Raw genomic sequence first — 20,190 nt, 5'->3', positions numbered from 1 at the left:
GCCATGTACCTGCCCACCGTTTGCCATGCCCCCGCGCTGTGTTTGGTATTGCCCATGGGAAATACGCCACTTTCCAATATTTCCAACCGTTCATCAATCAGACATGCAGCAGCGTGGAAGAAAGCATATCTTGTTTAAGTGTCCGCGCGACAACCCATGGGTGAATAAATTATTATTTTTTTTTTTTTGATCACCATTCACGCTACGCACGATGATGCCACGCCGGTGCACGTGCGTTTTTTCGAACCTCCCACCCCACAATCGCAAGGTTCGCCTTTAACAACTTGCGCGTTCGTGCCTTCGTCAAGCCTACGGCTTCGGTCGCATGGCACGAACATGCGAACGCGCCTTACTAACACGCGTACGGGCCTCCTTTCTACAGACATAACCCTACCCCAGTCCAGTACGGACGACGCGCCTTCGGCCTTGATGACGTACGTATGGTGCTGCCCCACGAAGTTCGTTGGCGCCACACTGTCGGTTCGGTTCCAGTTTGGTGGAAGGCGTGCAAACTAACCCAATGGACGATTTGTTGACACTGTACCGCACCGTTACACCTTCACCCTTGTCCGTCAACGGTAAATGTGGTAAGCGAGCATGGCGGATTCCCTTCGCACGCTGAATCATCCCGCAATCATCTCGCGCTGGGATACACCGTCGATCGTGTGACGTTCAAAAGCATAACACGTGACTGGTAACGAATTTCGAACAGTCGACGCGCGTGACGGTACAAGCGAAGCGTCGATGGAGTGAGAGTGCGAAATGGATTTTGACCTCTTCCATCCATTTATAGCACCAATTCTATCGGGTCATTCGGGCTGGAATTTGCGTGAAAGATAGAATTATTTGTCGATTATGAGATTATTTTGAGTTCGTTATTTTGATGCCATGTTTAAAAATTCTTATCTACGAAGAAAAGCACGAAGCATTTCGATCTTAAGCGGACATACTTTTGAAGTACAAATATTACGTGAAATTACACAAATTTTTTATAGTATACACCAAACAAAATGACATATCTAGATTGGTTTTAAAACTGTTCTAAACAGTACTGACGATGAATTGGAATTGAACATGGAATTGAAGTGTTATCCACTTTTAAAATTGAATACTTAGAGATTTTACAAGCTGCCAATACTGGCCATACCTAGGACATAAATTTAAATATCAATTAAAGAATGTATAAAATGTTAACCTTTAGTTACTCTAACATTACTCTTTAGTAACTAGTGCTATAAAATAAATTAGTGCTATAAAGTAAATATTATCTTGCAGTTTTGAAACTGCTATGATATTTACCCCCAAAAAAGGCCATTTCTGGCTCGACAGTTCATAATTTTTCATTATTTGCATACACTTTAAAAACAGCTAATTCCATAGTACTGACTCATGGATGTATGCAGCTCGTCATATTTGCTGTGCAGGAAACATCGTACAAGAAGATTAATTCAATTGCACACTTCAAACGTTCAATGTTTGACTCTTCTCCGATATCTTTGGCACCTTTCGCATTCGCCACTTTTCGTTTTTTTGCGCAACTGCAAATACGCAAGGAAATTCCTTACAATGACGACACAGCACGTGCTCGCTGCGGTTCAGATTGACGTTTCGGCTCTGTGACCACCACGCACCGTTGGTATGATGACGATTAGTCATCCCTCTCCAATTTCTTTCACGGATGCCTCTCCTTCGGTTATCATCTTCGTTTTTATGCTCCTCTTTCACAAACACACACACACACACACATCGCAAAGGTATTTTTTCTTACACCTAGTTGTGGACAATATCAAACACGAGCGGATGAGACAAAACACATTTATATATTTATTTTCCACTTGGTTTGTATGCTTTTTTGGTTTGTTTCTGTTCCGTCGCTTGTTCTATGCGTTTCTCCTCTTCCTTTTTTTATATTTACTTTAAAGTTATGCTAAATTTTTTATCTGTCAACCGAACGCTCTTCGGTGTACGGAAGGATTTATTCATATTCCATCCTTTGCCATTCCTATCGGGCTTTCTCTTGCATGCATAGCCTTTTCTGCGTCGTTTACGCTTCTCGTACTTTATCGCTTTATCGTAAACCGTCTTCTATAATTCTACAAAACACCTTGCAGTCAGTAATTAAAATGGTCTTTGGGTTCTAGCAGCCCCACCTACACTAGTAGCTCTCTACTTATCTAATCAATCAATCAGCCAAACACTTGACGCTGGGAGGTACTTACGGGCTAACATCTTGTCCCCAGGAAACCGGGAACAACTACTGTCTGCAAAAACAAGCGACTATAAAACTGGTCAATGTTCCAACCCGAGCGCAATTAATTAAGAGCTGGTAAGTAGATTTTTATTATTTGTATTTGTTTCTTGTAATGCAATATTTTCCCCCCATTTGCTCGGAAAGAAAACTACACAAACTTTAGAACACGCTCCTGTGGTTGATACTTTCTTTTTGTTTCAATCATATCAAAATTGATACATTATTATTGGGTACCACTTACATGCTATAGGGCAGAATCTTATTACATTAGTTCTTCACACTGGAAGTTGGATAAAATTGAACCTTGCCAAAGCTAATCCAACTTAATCCTAATAATCTCTATGTCTCCAACTGTCTTTATATGTTACAATACAAAACGAATCTCACCAGAGCATTTATGTTTAGGATTTACGACTAAAGAGAATTAGATTTGAGTCCGATTTCTGAGCACTGAGAAGCGAAAAAACGTACATTAACCTAATTCGTTTTTACTAACAAACTTATGGTCGATATGATCGTTTCCGTATTGCCGATAGATACACAACACTTTCATTAGTGTATGAATCAATTTAGGGATATAGATACAAACTACTGTATGAATATGGGATTTTGCAAAATAATGAGACGAACGGTTGATGAATCGTTTGGATTCCTAAATGGTGAGACAGTTGCAATAAGCAAAAGTGATTGTAATAAATACTAACTAAAATACTGAGATTTCCATTGGCAGTCAGTTTCTGTGACATTTAGTGTAAAGCGCATACGAAAGTCTTGAGTTATGAGGTTGTTTGGAAAACACAAAAAAATGTCTGTCATGTATAATAAATACTATTCCAAAGAAAAATCTTAACATACGCAAAATTGTCGAAGAAATTTAAAATAAATTGTTAGTGGTATCAAGCATTAACATTCACACTCTGTCCTGCAGAAAAAATGACCGTTTAGAGTGAACTGGTGGGAGGTATTTTACCAACAATGTTATCTTTTCATAGTTTTGGTTCAATTGGTAAACCGTTGTAGTAAAATACGAAAATACAGATGCTAAGAAATATTGACAGGCATCATCATACAGGTATATTACACAACTGCGGTCACTATGCCACTCTTACTCTTATTTTAGCTTCCTTCCAGTGGGGCAGTGATGTTTCTTGCGCTAGTACTACTACTACTACTACTACTGCTACTACTCACCCCAAGATGATGCCGGCTGTGGCTACATCAACATTTTACCATCGAAATCCGCCCTTATCTGTTGCAGCTTCTGGTAGATCATATGAAAACTGGGCCTATCGTTCGGCTTTCGGCTCCAGCATTTGCGCATCAGATCGTACACGGTTAGTGGTGTGTTTTCCGGACAACCAAGCATATTGCCTTCCTTCACGAACTTTACCACCTCCTCGTGCGTCATACCGTAGTACGGTTGCATGGCGAAGGAGAAAATCTCCCACAGACAAACACCGTACGCCCACACATCGGACTCGATCGTGTACTTGTTGTAAAGGATGCTTTCCAGCGGCATCCAGCGTATCGGGATGGCATCGTTCTCATCTCCCTTGTAGTAGTCCTGCAGATAGATTTTGTGTGACAATCCAAAGTCCGCTATTTTTACCACCATATGGTCATCGATCAGGCAGTTGCGGGTGGCCAGATCGCGGTGAACGAATTTGCGCTCCGAAAGGTACATCATACCGGACGCTATCTGATGTGCAATATTCAACAAATCACCGTGCGACAGTTCGGTGCTGATACTATCGGCGCGGTTTTGCTGCGCAAATGGTGAACATTGCCGCAGGAACTCATTCAGATCTCCGCGGGCCATAAACTCGAACAGCAAACACATCGGTCGCCCGATTGCACAAACGCCCAGTAGCTTCACTATGTTTGGATGGTCAAACTCCGCCAGCAGGCAAGCTTCACGTTCGAAATCGACCTGCAAATCTTGGCTTGCCTCATCCTTCAGCATCTTTACGGCGACTAGCGTAAAATCTTCTCCACCTACCAGTCCGGGTGCCTTAGCTTGGAATACCCGACCGAACGCACCCTGGCCCAGATCCTTGATGTAGATAATGTTGTTGCGTGGAAATTCAAGCTTTTCTAGCTTCGGGTTCAGCTGTGCACCAGTGCGATGGTAGTTTATGTTCGAGGGAAGCTTATTAATATCGATCCCTTGACCATCCTGCGATGCGGTGGTATTGTAACCAGCTGCACCCGACTGCCGACGGTTGCGTCGATGGCGTGATACTCGATAGCAAAGCAACACCATCAGATGCAGGAGTACAATAGCCACGAAACCAATGCCAGACAGCAGAAATATCATCGATGGAGTAAACACCGACTCCATTGTCATGTCGATTTTGCCTCGAATGTCACTGGCATCAGTGGAGTTTGCTGCAAGAAGAAAAGAATCAATTATTTTGCGTACTTTGACTATGGAACAAAAGCAGCAAATACTTACGACAGAGCGGAATATCGCAAGCTTGCCATCGTACGGTTTTATCGGTTGTGTAGCACCACGGTGTCGGTTCTTCTCCACCCGCATTCCGGCAATAGTTTTCCGCATCCTGCAGTTCGGCAAACACTAACGGTGGCTTATGATGGGAGTGTGGTTCTTGCGAGTCCCATTTTTGGCAAGGAATACCCGTGCTTGTTACATTTACTGTGCCAAGATAAAACCTTCCATTCCCCATACGGCAATCGTCTGAAAAACCGGGGAAGAAACTTGCTCAATTAGAGTGATCTGGTTATAAACATGGTACGCATTTTAACACCTACAGGTCACTTCTTCTGAGACAAGCTCGGTCAGTCCCACGTGTGAACAAACGGGTGGTTTTGCTGTTTTGTTGTACCGCGGAAGTTCCTCACAGTTCGGAAGCCGGAAATGGCCTCTAGATTTAATGACATCACCACGTTCTTTCTTTTCCTCTATCAGTGCCCAATCGTTGTAGCAAAACTGCAGATAAGTCGCTACACAATCTTCGTAGCATAACGGTAACCGTATAGTAGATCCGTCCTTGATGACACATTGAGGGAAAGCGTAAGCACACAACAGTTTCTAAGGATGAGAGAAATATCATTAAACAATAGTACTTTATCTAGCATTTAGTCGCGACAAATCCACGGTATAGTTACCTCTGCAGCCGGACGACAGTACTGTGGTAGATCGGTTATAAGATCATCGAACAGTGCGGTGGTAATCTTTTCATTTTCCCAGCCTCCCGTTCCATCTTCGCGACTGTACCACACCTGGCGACTGTTGATAAATCGCTTGCACACCTTCCCATTGTACGGTGCACAGTAGCCTTCCTCCTCGTCCCCGGCATCATCCCAACCGAATGTGTCTTTGGTGCCAACACCACCATGTCGAAGCGATGCGGCGGAAGTTGAAACTGCCGACACTGAGCTAGGTGTGGTTAGGGACGCTAACAGCACAAACACGACGACGTACGCCATCGAGAACAAAAGCACCCATTGTCTTCGACTGTAGCGAGGACCAGCTGTAGAGACACCCTGGTCCCACATCATCAATTCCTCACCGTGTCGCAGTGGCCGTCGTGCAGTGGCGGGTGGTGATAGAAATCTGCTTTTTATTATTTCACTGCACACAAAGTACGGCTCAAATTAGCTTCCCCAAGCGCTGGAACGCTGGAACTCCCGTCGTCAGTGCTAAAGTGCACTTGACCCCGATTTTCATGGATTGAAATGGGTGCGATTTGTACACTTCGATGACAAATCCACTACGGCGCTACAACTACGTTGGTTGTAATTGTTTTTTTTTACGACAGATTCATTTTTTTCGTCACTTCTGCCTTTTGCTGATTATTTTCATTCTCCATTTTTTACAACTCTGTTTTGTTGTGCTCTTGTTCGCAATTATTCTGACAGTTGACAGCAATGCTTTTGACATTGCTTTTGACAGTTTGTTTTGACCTACGAGCGGGATGAAATGACCAGATGTGCCAAATATCGGGCGAATTTGCTTCATCCCGTCACTACATGCTAAGCAATTGTCGCGTTTGCGAATGCGACCAAAGTAGTTCAATTTTCCAAAATAATTTTGAGATTCTGGCGCGACTTCAAAGTTGTTTAACTTATCTCGAGCAAGGTTTGTTTACGTTATTTTTTATTATTTTTTATTTAAAGCATTATTTGAGTGAAAACAAACGTTTTTGAACCAATTGGCATTAAAATAAATCAATTTTATTTTTTTGCAAAATTTCTCAAAAAAAACGTAAGGGGTAAGCCTTATGAAATTTTCGATTGGAAATTTTTTTTGATTTTTTTTTCTTAATTTAAAGCATTATTTGAGTGAAAACAAACTTATTGCAACAAATTCGCAATAAAATATATCACATTTAAAAATTTTGCTGAATTGCAGAAAAATGAGGAAAATTTTACATTTTCTCAAACAGGGTAAGGAACTTGGTTCCTCGCATAACTTCTGGCACAGACATCTGAGGGCATGGCCGTCCAAGAAGAAAATGTAGCCATTGGTGCCATCTATCGACCACAGTTTAAAGATTGGCAATCCATTGGATACCGACCGAGTTATAGGCAAAATTTGGTGCAAAAATGAGGAAAATTTTACATTTTATCAAACAGGGTAAGGAACTTGTTTCCTCGCATAACTTCTGGCACAGACATCTGAGAGCATGGCCGTCCAAGAAGAAAATGTAGCCATTGGTGCCATCTATCGACCACAGGTCAAAGGTTGGCGATCCGTTGGATACCGACCGAGTTATAGCCAAAACTTGGCGCAAAAATGAGCCTTATGCAATTTTCTAATTTTTATTTTTTTAAATTTTTTTATAATTTTTTATTCTGTTTTTTATGTAAAGCATTATTTGAGTGAAAACAAACGTTTTTAAACCAATTGGCATTAAAATAAATCAATTTTATTTTTTTTGCAAAATTTCTCAAAAAAAACGTAAGGGGTAAGCCTTATGAAATTTTCGAGTGGAAATTTTTTTTGAAATTTTTTTCTGATTTTTTATTCTTTTTTTAATTTAAAGCATTATTTGAGTGAAAACAAACTTATTGCAACAAATTCGCAATACAATAAATCACATTTAAAATTTTTTCTGAATTGCTTAAAAATGAGGAAAATTTTACATTTTCTCAAACAGGGTAAGGAACTTGTTTCCTCGCATAATTTCTGGCACAGACATCTGAGGGCATGGCCGTCCAAGAAGAAAATGTAGCCATTGATGCCATCTACCGACCACAGGTCAAAGGTTGGCGATCCGTTGGATACCGACCGACTTATAGCCAAAACTTGGCGCAAAAATGAGCCTTATGCAATTTTCTAATTTTTAATTTTTTTTATTTTTTTATAATTTTTTATTCTGTTTCTTATTTAAAGCATTATTTGAGCGAAAACAAACGTTTTTGAACCAATTGGCATTAAAATAAATCAATTTTATTTTTTTGCAAAAATTCTCAAAAAAACGTAAGGGGTAAGCCTTATGAAATTTTCGAGTGGAAAATTTTTTTGAAACTTTTTTCTGATTTTTTATTCTTTATTTAACTTAAAGCATTATTTGAGTGAAAACAAACTTATTGCAACAATATCGCATTAAAATATATCACATTTATAAATTTTGCTACATTGCTTAAGAATGAGGAAAATTTTACATTTTCTCAAACAGGGTAAGGAACTTGTTTCCTCGCATAACTTCCGACACAGACATCTGAGGGCATGGCCGTCCAAGAAGAAAATGTAGCCATTGGTGCCATCTATCGACCACAGGTTAAAGATTGGCAATCCGCTGGATACCAACCGAGTTATAGGCAAAACTCTGTGCAAAAATGAGGAAAATTTTACATTTTCTCAAACAGGGTAAGGAACTTGTTTCCTCGCATAACTTCTGGCACAGACATCTGAGGGCATGGCCGTCCAAGAAGAAACTGTAGCCATTGATGCCATCTATCGACCACAGGTTAAAGATTGGCGATCCGTTGGATACCGACCGACTTATAGCCAAAACTTGGCGCAAAAATGAGCCTTATGCAATTTTCTAATTTTTAATTTTTTTTTTTTATAATTTTTTATTCTGTTTCTTATTTAAAGCATTATTTGAGTGAAAACAAACGTTTTTGAACCAATTGGCATTAAAATAAATCAATTTTATTTTTTTGCAAAATTTCTCAAAAAAAACGTAAGGGGTAAGCCTTATGAAATTTTCGAGTGGAAAATGTTTTTGAAACTTTTTTCTGATTTTTTATTTTTTTTTTAATTTAAAGCATTATTTGAGTGAAAACAAACTTATTGCAACAAATTCGCAATAAAATAAATCACATTTAAAATTTTTGCTGAATTGCAGAAAAATGAGGAAAATTTTACATTTTCTCAAACAGGGTATGGAACTTGGTTCCTCGAATAACTTCCGACACAGACATCTGAGGGCATGGCCGTCCAAGAAGAAAATGTAGCCATTGGTGCCATCTATCGACCACAGGTTAAAGATTGGCAATCCGCTGGATATCAACCGAGTTATAGCCAAAACTTGGCGCAAAAATGAGGAAAATTTTACATTTTCTCAAACAGGGTAAGGAACTTGTTTCCTCGCATAACTTCTGGCACAGACATCTGAGGGCATGGCCGTCCAAGAAGAAAATGTAGCCATTGGTGCCATCTATCGACCACAGGTCAAAGGTTGGCGATCCGTTGGATACCGACCGACTTATAGCCAAAACTTGGCGCAAAAATGAGCCTTACGCAATTTTCTAATTTTTAATTTTTTTATTTTTTTATAATTTTTTATTCTGTTTCTTATTTAAAGCATTATTTGAGCGAAAACAAACGTTTTTGAACCAATTGGCATTAAAATAAATCAATTTTATTTTTTTGCAAAAATTCTCAAAAAAAACGTAAGGGGTAAGCCTTATGAAATTTTCGAGTGGAAAATGTTTTTGAAACTTTTTTCTGATTTTTTATTTTTTTTTTAATTTAAAGCATTATTTGAGTGAAAACAAACTTATTGCAACAAATTCGCAATAAAATATATCACATTTAAAATTTTTGCTACATTGCTTAAGAATGAGGAAAATTTTACATTTTCTCAAACAGGGTATGGAACTTGTTTCCTCGTATAACTTCTGGCACAGACATCTGAGGGCATGGCCGTCCAAGAAGAAAATGTAGCCATTGGTGCCATCTATCGACCACAGGTAGAAGATTGGCGATCCGCTGGATACCAACCGAGTTATAGGCAAAACTTGGTGCAAAAATGAGGAAAATTTTACATTTTCTCAAACAGGGTAAGGAACTTGTTTCCACGCATAACTTCTGGCACAGACATCTGAGGGCATGGCCGTCCAAGAAGAAAATGTAGCCATTTGTGCCATCTATCGACCACAGTTCAAAGATTGGCGATCCGTTGGATACCGACCGACTTATAGCCAAAACTTGGCGCAAAAATGAGCCTTATGCAATTTTCTAATTTTTATTTTTTTTATTTTTTATAATTTTTTATTCTGTTTCTTATTTAAAGCATTATTTGAGTGAAAACAAACGTTTTTGAAGCAATTGGCAATAAAATAAATCAATTTTATTTTTTTGCAAAATTTCTCAAAAAAAACGTAAGGGGTAAGCCTTATGAAATTTTCGAGTGGAAAATTTGTTTGAAATTTTTTTCTGATTTTTTATTCTTTTTTTAATTTAAAGCATTATTTGAGTGAAAACAAACTTATTGCAACAAATTCGCAATAAAATATATCACATTTAAAATTTTTGCTGAATTGCAGAAAAATGAGGAAAATTTTACATTTTCTCAAACAGGGTAAGGAACTTGGTTCCTCGCATAACTTCCGACACAGACATCTGAGGGCATGGCCGTCCAAGAAGAAAATGTAGCCATTGGCGCCATCTATCGACCACAGGTAGAAGATTGGCGATCCGCTGGATACCGACCGAGTTATAGGCAAAACTTGGTGCAAAAATGAGGAAAATTTTACATTTTCTCAAACAGGGTAAGGAACTTGTTTCCACGCATAACTTCTGGCACAGACATCTGAGGGCATGGCCGTCCAAGAAGAAAATGTAGCCATTGATGCCATCTATCGACCACAGTTCAAATATTGGCGATCCGTTGGATACCGACCGACTTATAGCCAAAACTTGGCGCAAAAATGAGCCTTATGCAATTTTCTAATTTTTAATTTTTTTTATTTTTTTATAATTTTTTATTCTGTTTCTTATGTAAAGCATTATTTGAGTGAAAACAAACGTTTTTGAACCAATTGGCATTAAAATAAATCAATTTTATTTTTTTGCAAAATTTCTCAAAAAAAACGTAAGGGGTAAGCCTTATGAAATTTTCGAGTGGAAAATGTTTTTGAAAATTTTTTCTGATTTTTTATTTTTTTTTTTAATTTAAAGCATTATTTGAGTGAAAACAAACTTATTGCAACAAATTCGCAATAAAATAAATCACATTTATAAATTTTGCTACATTGCTTAAGAATGAGGAAAATTTTACATTTTCTCAAACAGGGTAAGGAACTTGTTTCCTCGCATAACTTCTGGCACAGACATCTGAGGGCATGGCCGTCCAAGAAGAAAATGTAGCCATTGGTGCCATCTATCGACCACAGGTTAAAGATTGGCAATCCGCTGGATACCGACCAACTTATAGCCAAAACTTGGCGCAAAAATGAGCCTTATGCAATTTTCTAATTTTTAATTTTTTTTATTTTTTTATAATTTTTTATTCTGTTTCTTATTTAAAGCATTATTTGAGTGAAAACAAACGTTTTTGAACCAATTGGCATTAAAATAAATCAATTTTATTTTTTTGCAAAATTTCTCAAAAAAAACGTAAGGGGTAAGCCTTATGAAATTTTCGAGTGGAAAATTTGTTTGAAATTTTTTTCTGATTTTTTATTCTTTTTTTAATTTAAAGCATTATTTGAGTGAAAACAAACTTATTGCAACAAATTCGCAATAAAATAAATCACATTTATAAATTTTGCTACATTGCTTAAGAATGAGGAAAATTTTACATTTTCTCAAACAGGGTAAGGAACTTGTTTCCTCGCATAACTTCTGGCATGGCCGTCCAAGAAGAAAATGTAGCCATTGGTGCCATCTATCGACCACAGGTTAAAGATTGGCAATCCGCTGGATACCGACCAACTTATAGCCAAAACTTGGCGCAAAAATGAGGAAAATTTTACATTTTCTCAAACAGGGTAAGGAACTTGTTTCCTCGCATAACTTCTGGCCCAGACATCTGAGGGCATGGCCGTCCAAGAAGAAAATGTAGCCATTGATGCCATCTATCGACCACAGTTCAAAGATTGGCGATCCGTTGGATACCGACCGACTTATAGCCAAAACTTGGCGCAAAAATGAGCCTTATGCAATTTTCTAATTTTTAATTTTTTTTATTTTTTTATAATTTTTTATTCTGTTTCTTATTTAAAGCATTATTTGAGTGAAAACAAACGTTTTTGAACCAATTGGCATTAAAATAAATCAATTTTATTTTTTTGCAAAATTTCTCAAAAAAAACGTAAGGGGTAAGCCTTATGAAATTTTCAAGTGGAAAATGTTTTTGAAAATTTTTTCTGATTTTTATTCTTTTTTTAATTTAAAGCATTATTTGAGTGAAAACAAACTTATTGCAACAAATTCGCAATAAAATATATCACATTTATAAATTTTGCTACATTGCTTAAGAATAAGGAAAATTTTACATTTTCTCAAACAGGGTAAGGAACTTGTTTCCTCGCATAACTTCTGGCACAGACATCTGAGGACATGGCCGTCCAAGAAGAAAATGTAGCCATTGGTGCCATCTATCGACCACAGGTTAAAGATTGGCGATCCGTTGGATACCGACCGAGTTATAGGCAAAACTTGGTGCAAAAATGAGGAAAATTTTACATTTTCTCAAACAGGGTAAGGAACTTGGTTTCCTCGCATAACTTCTGGCACAGACATCTGAGGGCATGGCCGTCCAAGAAGAAAATGTAGCCATTTGTGCCATCTATCGACCACAGGTTAAAGATTGGCGATCCGTTGGATACCAACCGAGTTATAGCCAAAACTTGGCGCAAAAATGAGCCTTATGCAATTTTCTAATTTTTATTTTTTTTATTTTTTATAATTTTTTATTCTGTTGCTTATTTAAAGCATTATTTGAGTGAAAACAAACGTTTTTGAAGCAATTGGCAATAAAATAAATCAATTTTATTTTTTTGCAAAATTTCTCAAAAAAAACGTAAGGGGTAAGCCTTATGAAATTTTCGAGTGGAAAATTTTTTTGAAATTTTTTTCTGATTTTTTATTCTTTTTTTAATTTAAAGCATTATTTGAGTGAAAACAAACTTATTGCAACAAATTCGCAATAAAATATATCACATTTAAAATTTTTGCTGAATTGCAGAAAAATGAGGAAAATTTTACATTTTCTCAAACAGGGTATGGAACATGGTTCCTCGGATAACTTCCGACACAGACATCTGAGGGCATGGCCGTCCAAGAAGAAAATGTAGCCATTGGTGCCATCTATCGACCACAGGTAGAAGATTGGCGATCCGCTGGATACCGACCGAGTTATAGGCAAAACTTGGTGCAAAAATGAGGAAAATTTTACATTTTCTCAAACAGGGTAAGGAACTTGTTTCCACGCATAACTTCTGGCACAGACATCTGAGGGCATGGCCGTCCAAGAAGAAAATGTAGCCATTGATGCCATCTATCGACCACAGTTCAAAGATTGGCGATCCGTTGGATACCGACCGACTTATAGCCAAAACTTGGCGCAAAAATGAACCTTATGCAATTTTCTAATTTTTAATTTTTTTTATTTTTTTATAATTTTTTATTCTGTTTCTTATTTAAAGCATTATTTGAGTGAAAACAAACGTTTTTGAACCAATTGGCATTAAAATAAATCAATTTTATTTTTTTGCAAAATTTCTCAAAAAAAACGTAAGGGGTAAGCCTTATGAAATTTTCGAGTGAAAAATGTTTTTGAAAATTTTTTCTGATTTTTTATTTTTTTTTTAATTTAAAGCATTATTTGAGTGAAAACAAACTTATTGCAACAAATTCGCAATAAAATAAATCACATTTATAAATTTTGCTACATTGCTTAAGAATGAGGAAAATTTTACATTTTCTCAAACAGGATAAGGAACTTGTTTCCTCGCATAACTTCTGGCACAGACATCTGAGGGCATGGCCGTCCAAGAAGAAAATGTAGCCATTGGTGCCATCTATCGACCACAGGTTAAAGATTGGCAATCCGCTGGATATCAACCGAGTTATAGCCAAAACTTGGCGCAAAAATGAGGAAAATTTTACATTTTCTCAAACAGGGTAAGGAACTTGTTTCCTCGCATAACTTCTGGCCCAGACATCTGAGGGCATGGCCGTCCAAGAAGAAAATGTAGCCATTGATGCCATCTATCGACCACAGTTCAAAGATTGGCGATCCGTTGGATACCGACCGAGTTATAGGCAAAATTTGGTGCAAAAATGAGGAAAATTTTACATTTTATCAAACAGGGTAAGGAACTTGTTTCCTCGCATAACTTCTGGCACAGACATCTGAGAGCATGGCCGTCCAAGAAGAAAATGTAGCCATTGGTGCCATCTATCGACCACAGGTCAAAGGTTGGCGATCCGTTGGATACCGACCGAGTTATAGCCAAAACTTGGCGCAAAAATGAGCCTTATGCAATTTTCTAATTTTTATTTTTTTAAATTTTTTTATAATTTTTTATTCTGTTTTTTATGTAAAGCATTATTTGAGTGAAAACAATCGTTTTTAAACCAATTGGCATTAAAATAAATCAATTTTATTTTTTTTGCAAAATTTCTCAAAAAAAACGTAAGGGGTAAGCCTTATGAAATTTTCGAGTGGAAAATGTTTTTGAAAATTTTTTCTGATTTTTTATTTTTTTTTTTAATTTAAAGCATTATTTGAGTGAAAACAAACTTATTGCAACAAATTCGCAATAAAATAAATCACATTTAAAATTTTTGCTGAATTGCAGAAAAATGAGGAAAATTTTACATTTTCTCAAACAGGGTAAGGAACTTGGTTCCTCGCATAACTTCTGGCACAGACTTCTGAGGGCATGGCCGTCCAAGAAGAAAATGTAGCCATTGGTGCCATCTATCGACCACAGTTTAAAGATTGGCAATCCATTGGATACCGACCGAGTTATAGGCAAAATTTGGTGCAAAAACGAGGAAAATTTTACATTTTATCAAACAGGGTAAGGAACTTGTTTCCTCGCATAACTTCTGGCACAGACATCTGAGAGCATGGCCGTCCAAGAAGAAAATGTAGCCATTGGTGCCATCTATCGACCACAGGTCAAAGGTTGGCGATCCGTTGGATACCGACCGAGTTATAGCCAAAACTTGGCGCAAAAATGAGCCTTATGCAATTTTCTAATTTTTATTTTTTTAAATTTTTTTATAATTTTTTATTCTGTTTTTTATGTAAAGCATTATTTGAGTGAAAACAAACGTTTTTAAACCAATTGGCATTAAAATAAATCAATTTTATTTTTTTTGCAAAATTTCTCAAAAAAAACGTAAGGGGTAAGCCTTATGAAATTTTCGAGTGGAAATTTTTTTTGAAATTTTTTTCTGATTTTTTATTCTTTTTTTAATTTAAAGCATTATTTGAGTGAAAACAAACTTATTGCAACAAATTCGCAATACAATAAATCACATTTAAAATTTTTTCTGAATTGCTTAAAAATGAGGAAAATTTTACATTTTCTCAAACAGGGTAAGGAACTTGTTTCCTCGCATAACTTCTGGCACAGACATCTGAGGGCATGGCCGTCCAAGAAGAAAATGTAGCCATTGGTGCCATCTATCGACCACAGGTCAAAGGTTGGCGATCCGTTGGATACCGACCGACTTATAGCCAAAACTTGGCGCAAAAATGAGCCTTATGCAATTTTCTAATTTTTAATTTTTTTTATTTTTTTATAATTTTTTATTCTGTTTCTTATTTAAAGCATTATTTGAGCGAAAACAAACGTTTTTGAACCAATTGGCATTAAAATAAATCAATTTTATTTTTTTGCAAAATTTCTCAAAAAAACGTAAGGGGTAAGCCTTATGAAATTTTCGAGTAGAAAATTTTTTTGAAAATTTTTTCTGATTTTTTATTCTTTATTTAACTTAAAGCATTATTTGAGTGAAAACAAACTTATTGCAACAATATCGCATTAAAATATATCACATTTATAAATTTTGCTACATTGCTTAAGAATGAGGAAAATTTTACATTTTCTCAAACAGGGTATGGAACTTGTTTCCTCGCATAACTTCCGACACAGACATCTGAGGGCATGGCCGTCCAAGAAGAAAATGTAGCCATTGGTGCCATCTATCGACCACAGGTTAAAGATTGGCAATCCGCTGGATACCAACCGAGTTATAGGCAAAACTTGGTGCAAAAATGAGGAAAATTTTACATTTTCTCAAACAGGGTAAGGAACTTGTTTCCTCGCATAACTTCTGGCACAGACATCTGAGGGCATGGCCGTCCAAGAAGAAACTGTAGCCATTGATGCCATCTATCGACCACAGGTTAAAGATTGGCGATCTGTTGGATACCGACCGACTTATAGCCAAAACTTGGCGCAAAAATGAGCCTTATGCAATTTTCTAATTTTTAATTTTTTTTTTTTATAATTTTTTATTCTGTTTCTTATTTAAAGCATTATTTGAGTGAAAACAAACGTTTTTGAACCAATTGGCATTAAAATAAATCAATTTTATTTTTTTGCAAAATTTCTCAAAAAAAACGTAAGGGGTAAGCCTTATGAAATTTTCGAGTGGAAAATGTTTTTGAAACTTTTTTCTGATTTTTTATTTTTTTTTTTAATTTAAAGCATTATTTGAGTGAAAACAAACTTATTGCAACAAATTCGCAATAAAATAAATCACATTTAAAATTTTTGCTGAATTGCAGAAAAATGAGGAAAATTTTACATTTTCTCAAACAGGGTATGGAACTTGGTTCCTCGAATAACTTCCGACACAGACATCTGAGGGCATGGCCGTCCAAGAAGAAAATGTAGCCATTGGTGCCATCTATCGACCACAGGTTAAAGATTGGCAATCCGCTGGATATCAACCGAGTTATAGCCAAAACTTGGCGCAAAAATGAGGAAAATTTTACATTTTCTCAAACAGGGTAAGGAACTTGTTTCCTCGCATAACTTCTGGCACAGACATCTGAGGGCATGGCCGTCCAAGAAGAAAATGTAGCCATTGGTGCCATCTATCGACCACAGGTCAAAGGTTGGCGATCCGTTGGATACCGACCGACTTATAGCCAAAACTTGGCGCAAAAATGAGCCTTACGCAATTTTCTAATTTTTAATTTTTTTTATTTTTTTATAATTTTTTATTCTGTTTCTTATTTAAAGCATTATTTGAGCGAAAACAAACGTTTTTGAACCAATTGGCATTAAAATAAATCAATTTTATTTTTTTGCAAAAATTCTCAAAAAAACATAAGGGGTAAGCCTTATGAAATTTTCGAGTGGAAAATTTTTTTGAAACTTTTTTCTGATTTTTTATTCTTTATTTAACTTAAAGCATTATTTGAGTGAAAACAAACTTATTGCAACAATATCGCATTAAAATATATCACATTTATAAATTTTGCTACATTGCTTAAGAATGATGAAAATTTTACATTTTCTCAAACAGGGTATGGAACTTGGTTCCTCGCATAACTTCCGACACAGACATCTGAGGGCATGGCCGTCCAAGAAGAAAATGTAGCCATTGGTGCCATCTATCGACCACAGGTTAAAGATTGGCAATCCGCTGGATACCAACCGAGTTATAGGCAAAACTTGGTGCAAAAATGGGGAAAATTTTACATTTTCTCAAACAGGGTAAGGAACTTGTTTCCTCGCATAACTTCTGGCACAGACATCTGAGGGCATGGCCGTCCAAGAAGAAAATGTAGTCATTGGTGCCATCTATCGACCACAGGTCAAAGGTTGGCGATCCGTTGGATACCGACCGACTTATAGCCAAAACTTGGCGCAAAAATGAGCCTTATGCAATTTTCTAATTTTTAATTTTTTTTTTTTTATAATTTTTTATTCTGTTTCTTATTTAAAGCATTATTTGAGTGAAAACAAACGTTTTTGAACCAATTGGCATTAAAATAAATCAATTTTATTTTTTTGCAAAAATTCTCAAAAAAACGTAAGGGGTAAGCCTTATGAAATTTTCGAGTGGAAAATTTTTTTGAAATTTTTTTCTGATTTTTTATTCTTTTTTTAATTTAAAGCATTATTTGAGTGAAAACAAACTTATTGCAACAAATTCGCAATAAAATATATCACATTTAAAATTTTTGCTACATTGCTTAAGAATGAGGAAAATTTTACATTTTATCAAACAGGGTAAGGAACTTGTTTCCTCGCATAACTTCTGGCACAGACATCTGAGGGCATGGCCGTCCAAGAAGAAAATGTAGCCATTGGTGCCATCTATCGACCACAGGTAGAAGATTGGCGATCCGCTGGATACCAACCGAGTTATAGGCAAAACTTGGTGCAAAAATGAGGAAAATTTTACATTTTCTCAAACAGGGTAAGGAACTTGTTTCCACGCATAACTTCTGGCACAGACATCTGAGGGCATGGCCGTCCAAGAAGAAAATGTAGCCATTTGTGCCATCTATCGACCACAGTTCAAATATTGGCGATCCGTTGGATACCGACCGACTTATAGCCAAAACTTGGCGCAAAAATGAGCCTTATGCAATTTTCTAATTTTTATTTTTTTTATTTTTTATAATTTTTTATTCTGTTTCTTATTTAAAGCATTATTTGAGTGAAAACAAACGTTTTTGAAGCAATTGGCAATAAAATAAATCAATTTTATTTTTTTGCAAAATTTCTCAAAAAAAACGTAAGGGGTAAGCCTTATGAAATTTTCGAGTGGAAAATTTGTTTGAAATTTTTTTCTGATTTTTTATTCTTTTTTTAATTTAAAGCATTATTTGAGTGAAAACAAACTTATTGCAACAAATTCGCAATAAAATATATCACATTTAAAATTTTTGCTGAATTGCAGAAAAATGAGGAAAATTTTACATTTTCTCAAACAGGGTAAGGAACTTGGTTCCTCGCATAACTTCCGACACAGACATCTGAGGGCATGGCCGTCCAAGAAGAAAATGTAGCCATTGGCGCCATCTATCGACCACAGGTTAAAGATTGGCAATCCGCTGGATATCAACCGAGTTATAGCCAAAACTTGGCGCAAAAATGAGGAAAATTTTACATTTTCTCAAACAGGGTAAGGAACTTGTTTCCTCGCATAACTTCTGGCACAGACATCTGAGGGCATGGCCGTCCAAGAAGAAAATGTAGCCATTGGTGCCATCTATCGACCACAGGTCAAAGGTTGGCGATCCGTTGGATACCGACCGACTTATAGCCAAAACTTGGCGCAAAAATGAGCCTTACGCAATTTTCTAATTTTTAATTTTTTTTATTTTTTTATAATTTTTTATTCTGTTTCTTATTTAAAGCATTATTTGAGCGAAAACAAACGTTTTTGAACCAATTGGCATTAAAATAAATCAATTTTATTTTTTTGCAAAAATTCTCAAAAAAACGTAAGGGGTAAGCCTTATGAAATTTTCGAGTGGAAAATTTTTTTGAAACTTTTTTCTGATTTTTTATTCTTTATTTAACTTAAAGCATTATTTGAGTGAAAACAAACTTATTGCAACAATATCGCATTAAAATATATCACATTTATAAATTTTGCTACATTGCTTAAGAATGAGGAAAATTTTACATTTTCTCAAACAGGGTATGGAACTTGGTTCCTCGCATAACTTCCGACACAGACATCTGAGGGCATGGCCGTCCAAGAAGAAAATGTAGCCATTGGTGCCATCTATCGACCACAGGTTAAAGATTGGCAATCCGCTGGATACCAACCGAGTTATAGGCAAAACTTGGTGCAAAAATGGGGAAAATTTTACATTTTCTCAAACAGGGTAAGGAACTTGTTTCCTCGCATAACTTCTGGCACAGACATCTGAGGGCATGGCCGTCCAAGAAGAAAATGTAGCCATTGGTGCCATCTATCGACCACAGGTCAAAGGTTGGCGATCCGTTGGATACCGACCGACTTATAGCCAAAACTTGGCGCAAAAATGAGCCTTATGCAATTTTCTAATTTTTATTTTTTTTTTTTTTTATAATTTTTTATTCTGTTTCTTATTTAAAGCATTATTTGAGTGAAAACAAACGTTTTTGAACCAATTGGCATTAAAATAAATCAATTTTATTTTTTTGCAAAAATTCTCAAAAAAACGTAAGGGGTAAGCCTTATGAAATTTTCGAGTGGAAAATTTTTTTGAAATTTTTTTCTGATTTTTTATTCTTTTTTTAATTTAAAGCATTATTTGAGTGAAAACAAACTTATTGCAACAAATTCGCAATAAAATATATCACATTTAAAATTTTTGCTACATTGCTTAAGAATGAGGAAAATTTTACATTTTATCAAACAGGGTAAGGAACTTGTTTCCTCGCATAACTTCTGGCACAGACATCTGAGGGCATGGCCGTCCAAGAAGAAAATGTAGCCATTGGTGCCATCTATCGACCACAGGTAGAAGATTGGCGATCCGCTGGATACCAACCGAGTTATAGGCAAAACTTGGTGCAAAAATGAGGAAAATTTTACATTTTCTCAAACAGGGTAAGGAACTTGTTTCCACGCATAACTTCTGGCACAGACATCTGAGGGCATGGCCGTCCAAGAAGAAAATGTAGCCATTTGTGCCATCTATCGACCACAGTTCAAAGATTGGCGATCCGTTGGATACCGACCGACTTATAGCCAAAACTTGGCGCAAAAATGAGCCTTATGCAATTTTCTAATTTTTATTTTTTTTATTTTTTATAAT

At 36.3% G+C, this 20,190-nt stretch overlaps 1 protein-coding gene across 1 annotated transcript; it reads right to left on the bottom strand.

The window, feature by feature from the left end:
* Positions 1-1,801: 1,801 nt before the first annotated feature.
* LOC125772217 (tyrosine-protein kinase transmembrane receptor Ror2) lies at positions 1,802-6,239 on the bottom strand. Its single transcript, XM_049443682.1, has 4 exons — positions 5,381-6,239; positions 5,024-5,303; positions 4,707-4,949; positions 1,802-4,639 (listed from the first exon to the last, which is right to left on the bottom strand). The coding sequence occupies exons 1-4, from the start codon at positions 5,771-5,773 to the stop codon at positions 3,465-3,467; spliced, it is 2,091 nt and encodes a 696-aa protein (XP_049299639.1). The 5' UTR covers positions 5,774-6,239; the 3' UTR covers positions 1,802-3,464.
* Between the last annotated feature and the right edge of the window lie 13,951 nt (positions 6,240-20,190).

The sequence above is a fragment of the Anopheles funestus genome, chromosome 3RL, assembly GCF_943734845.2.
Source record: "Anopheles funestus chromosome 3RL, idAnoFuneDA-416_04, whole genome shotgun sequence".
In the NCBI taxonomy this organism is placed as follows: Eukaryota; Metazoa; Arthropoda; class Insecta; order Diptera; family Culicidae; genus Anopheles; species Anopheles funestus.
This window is presented reverse-complemented; position numbering and strand designations above follow the sequence as displayed.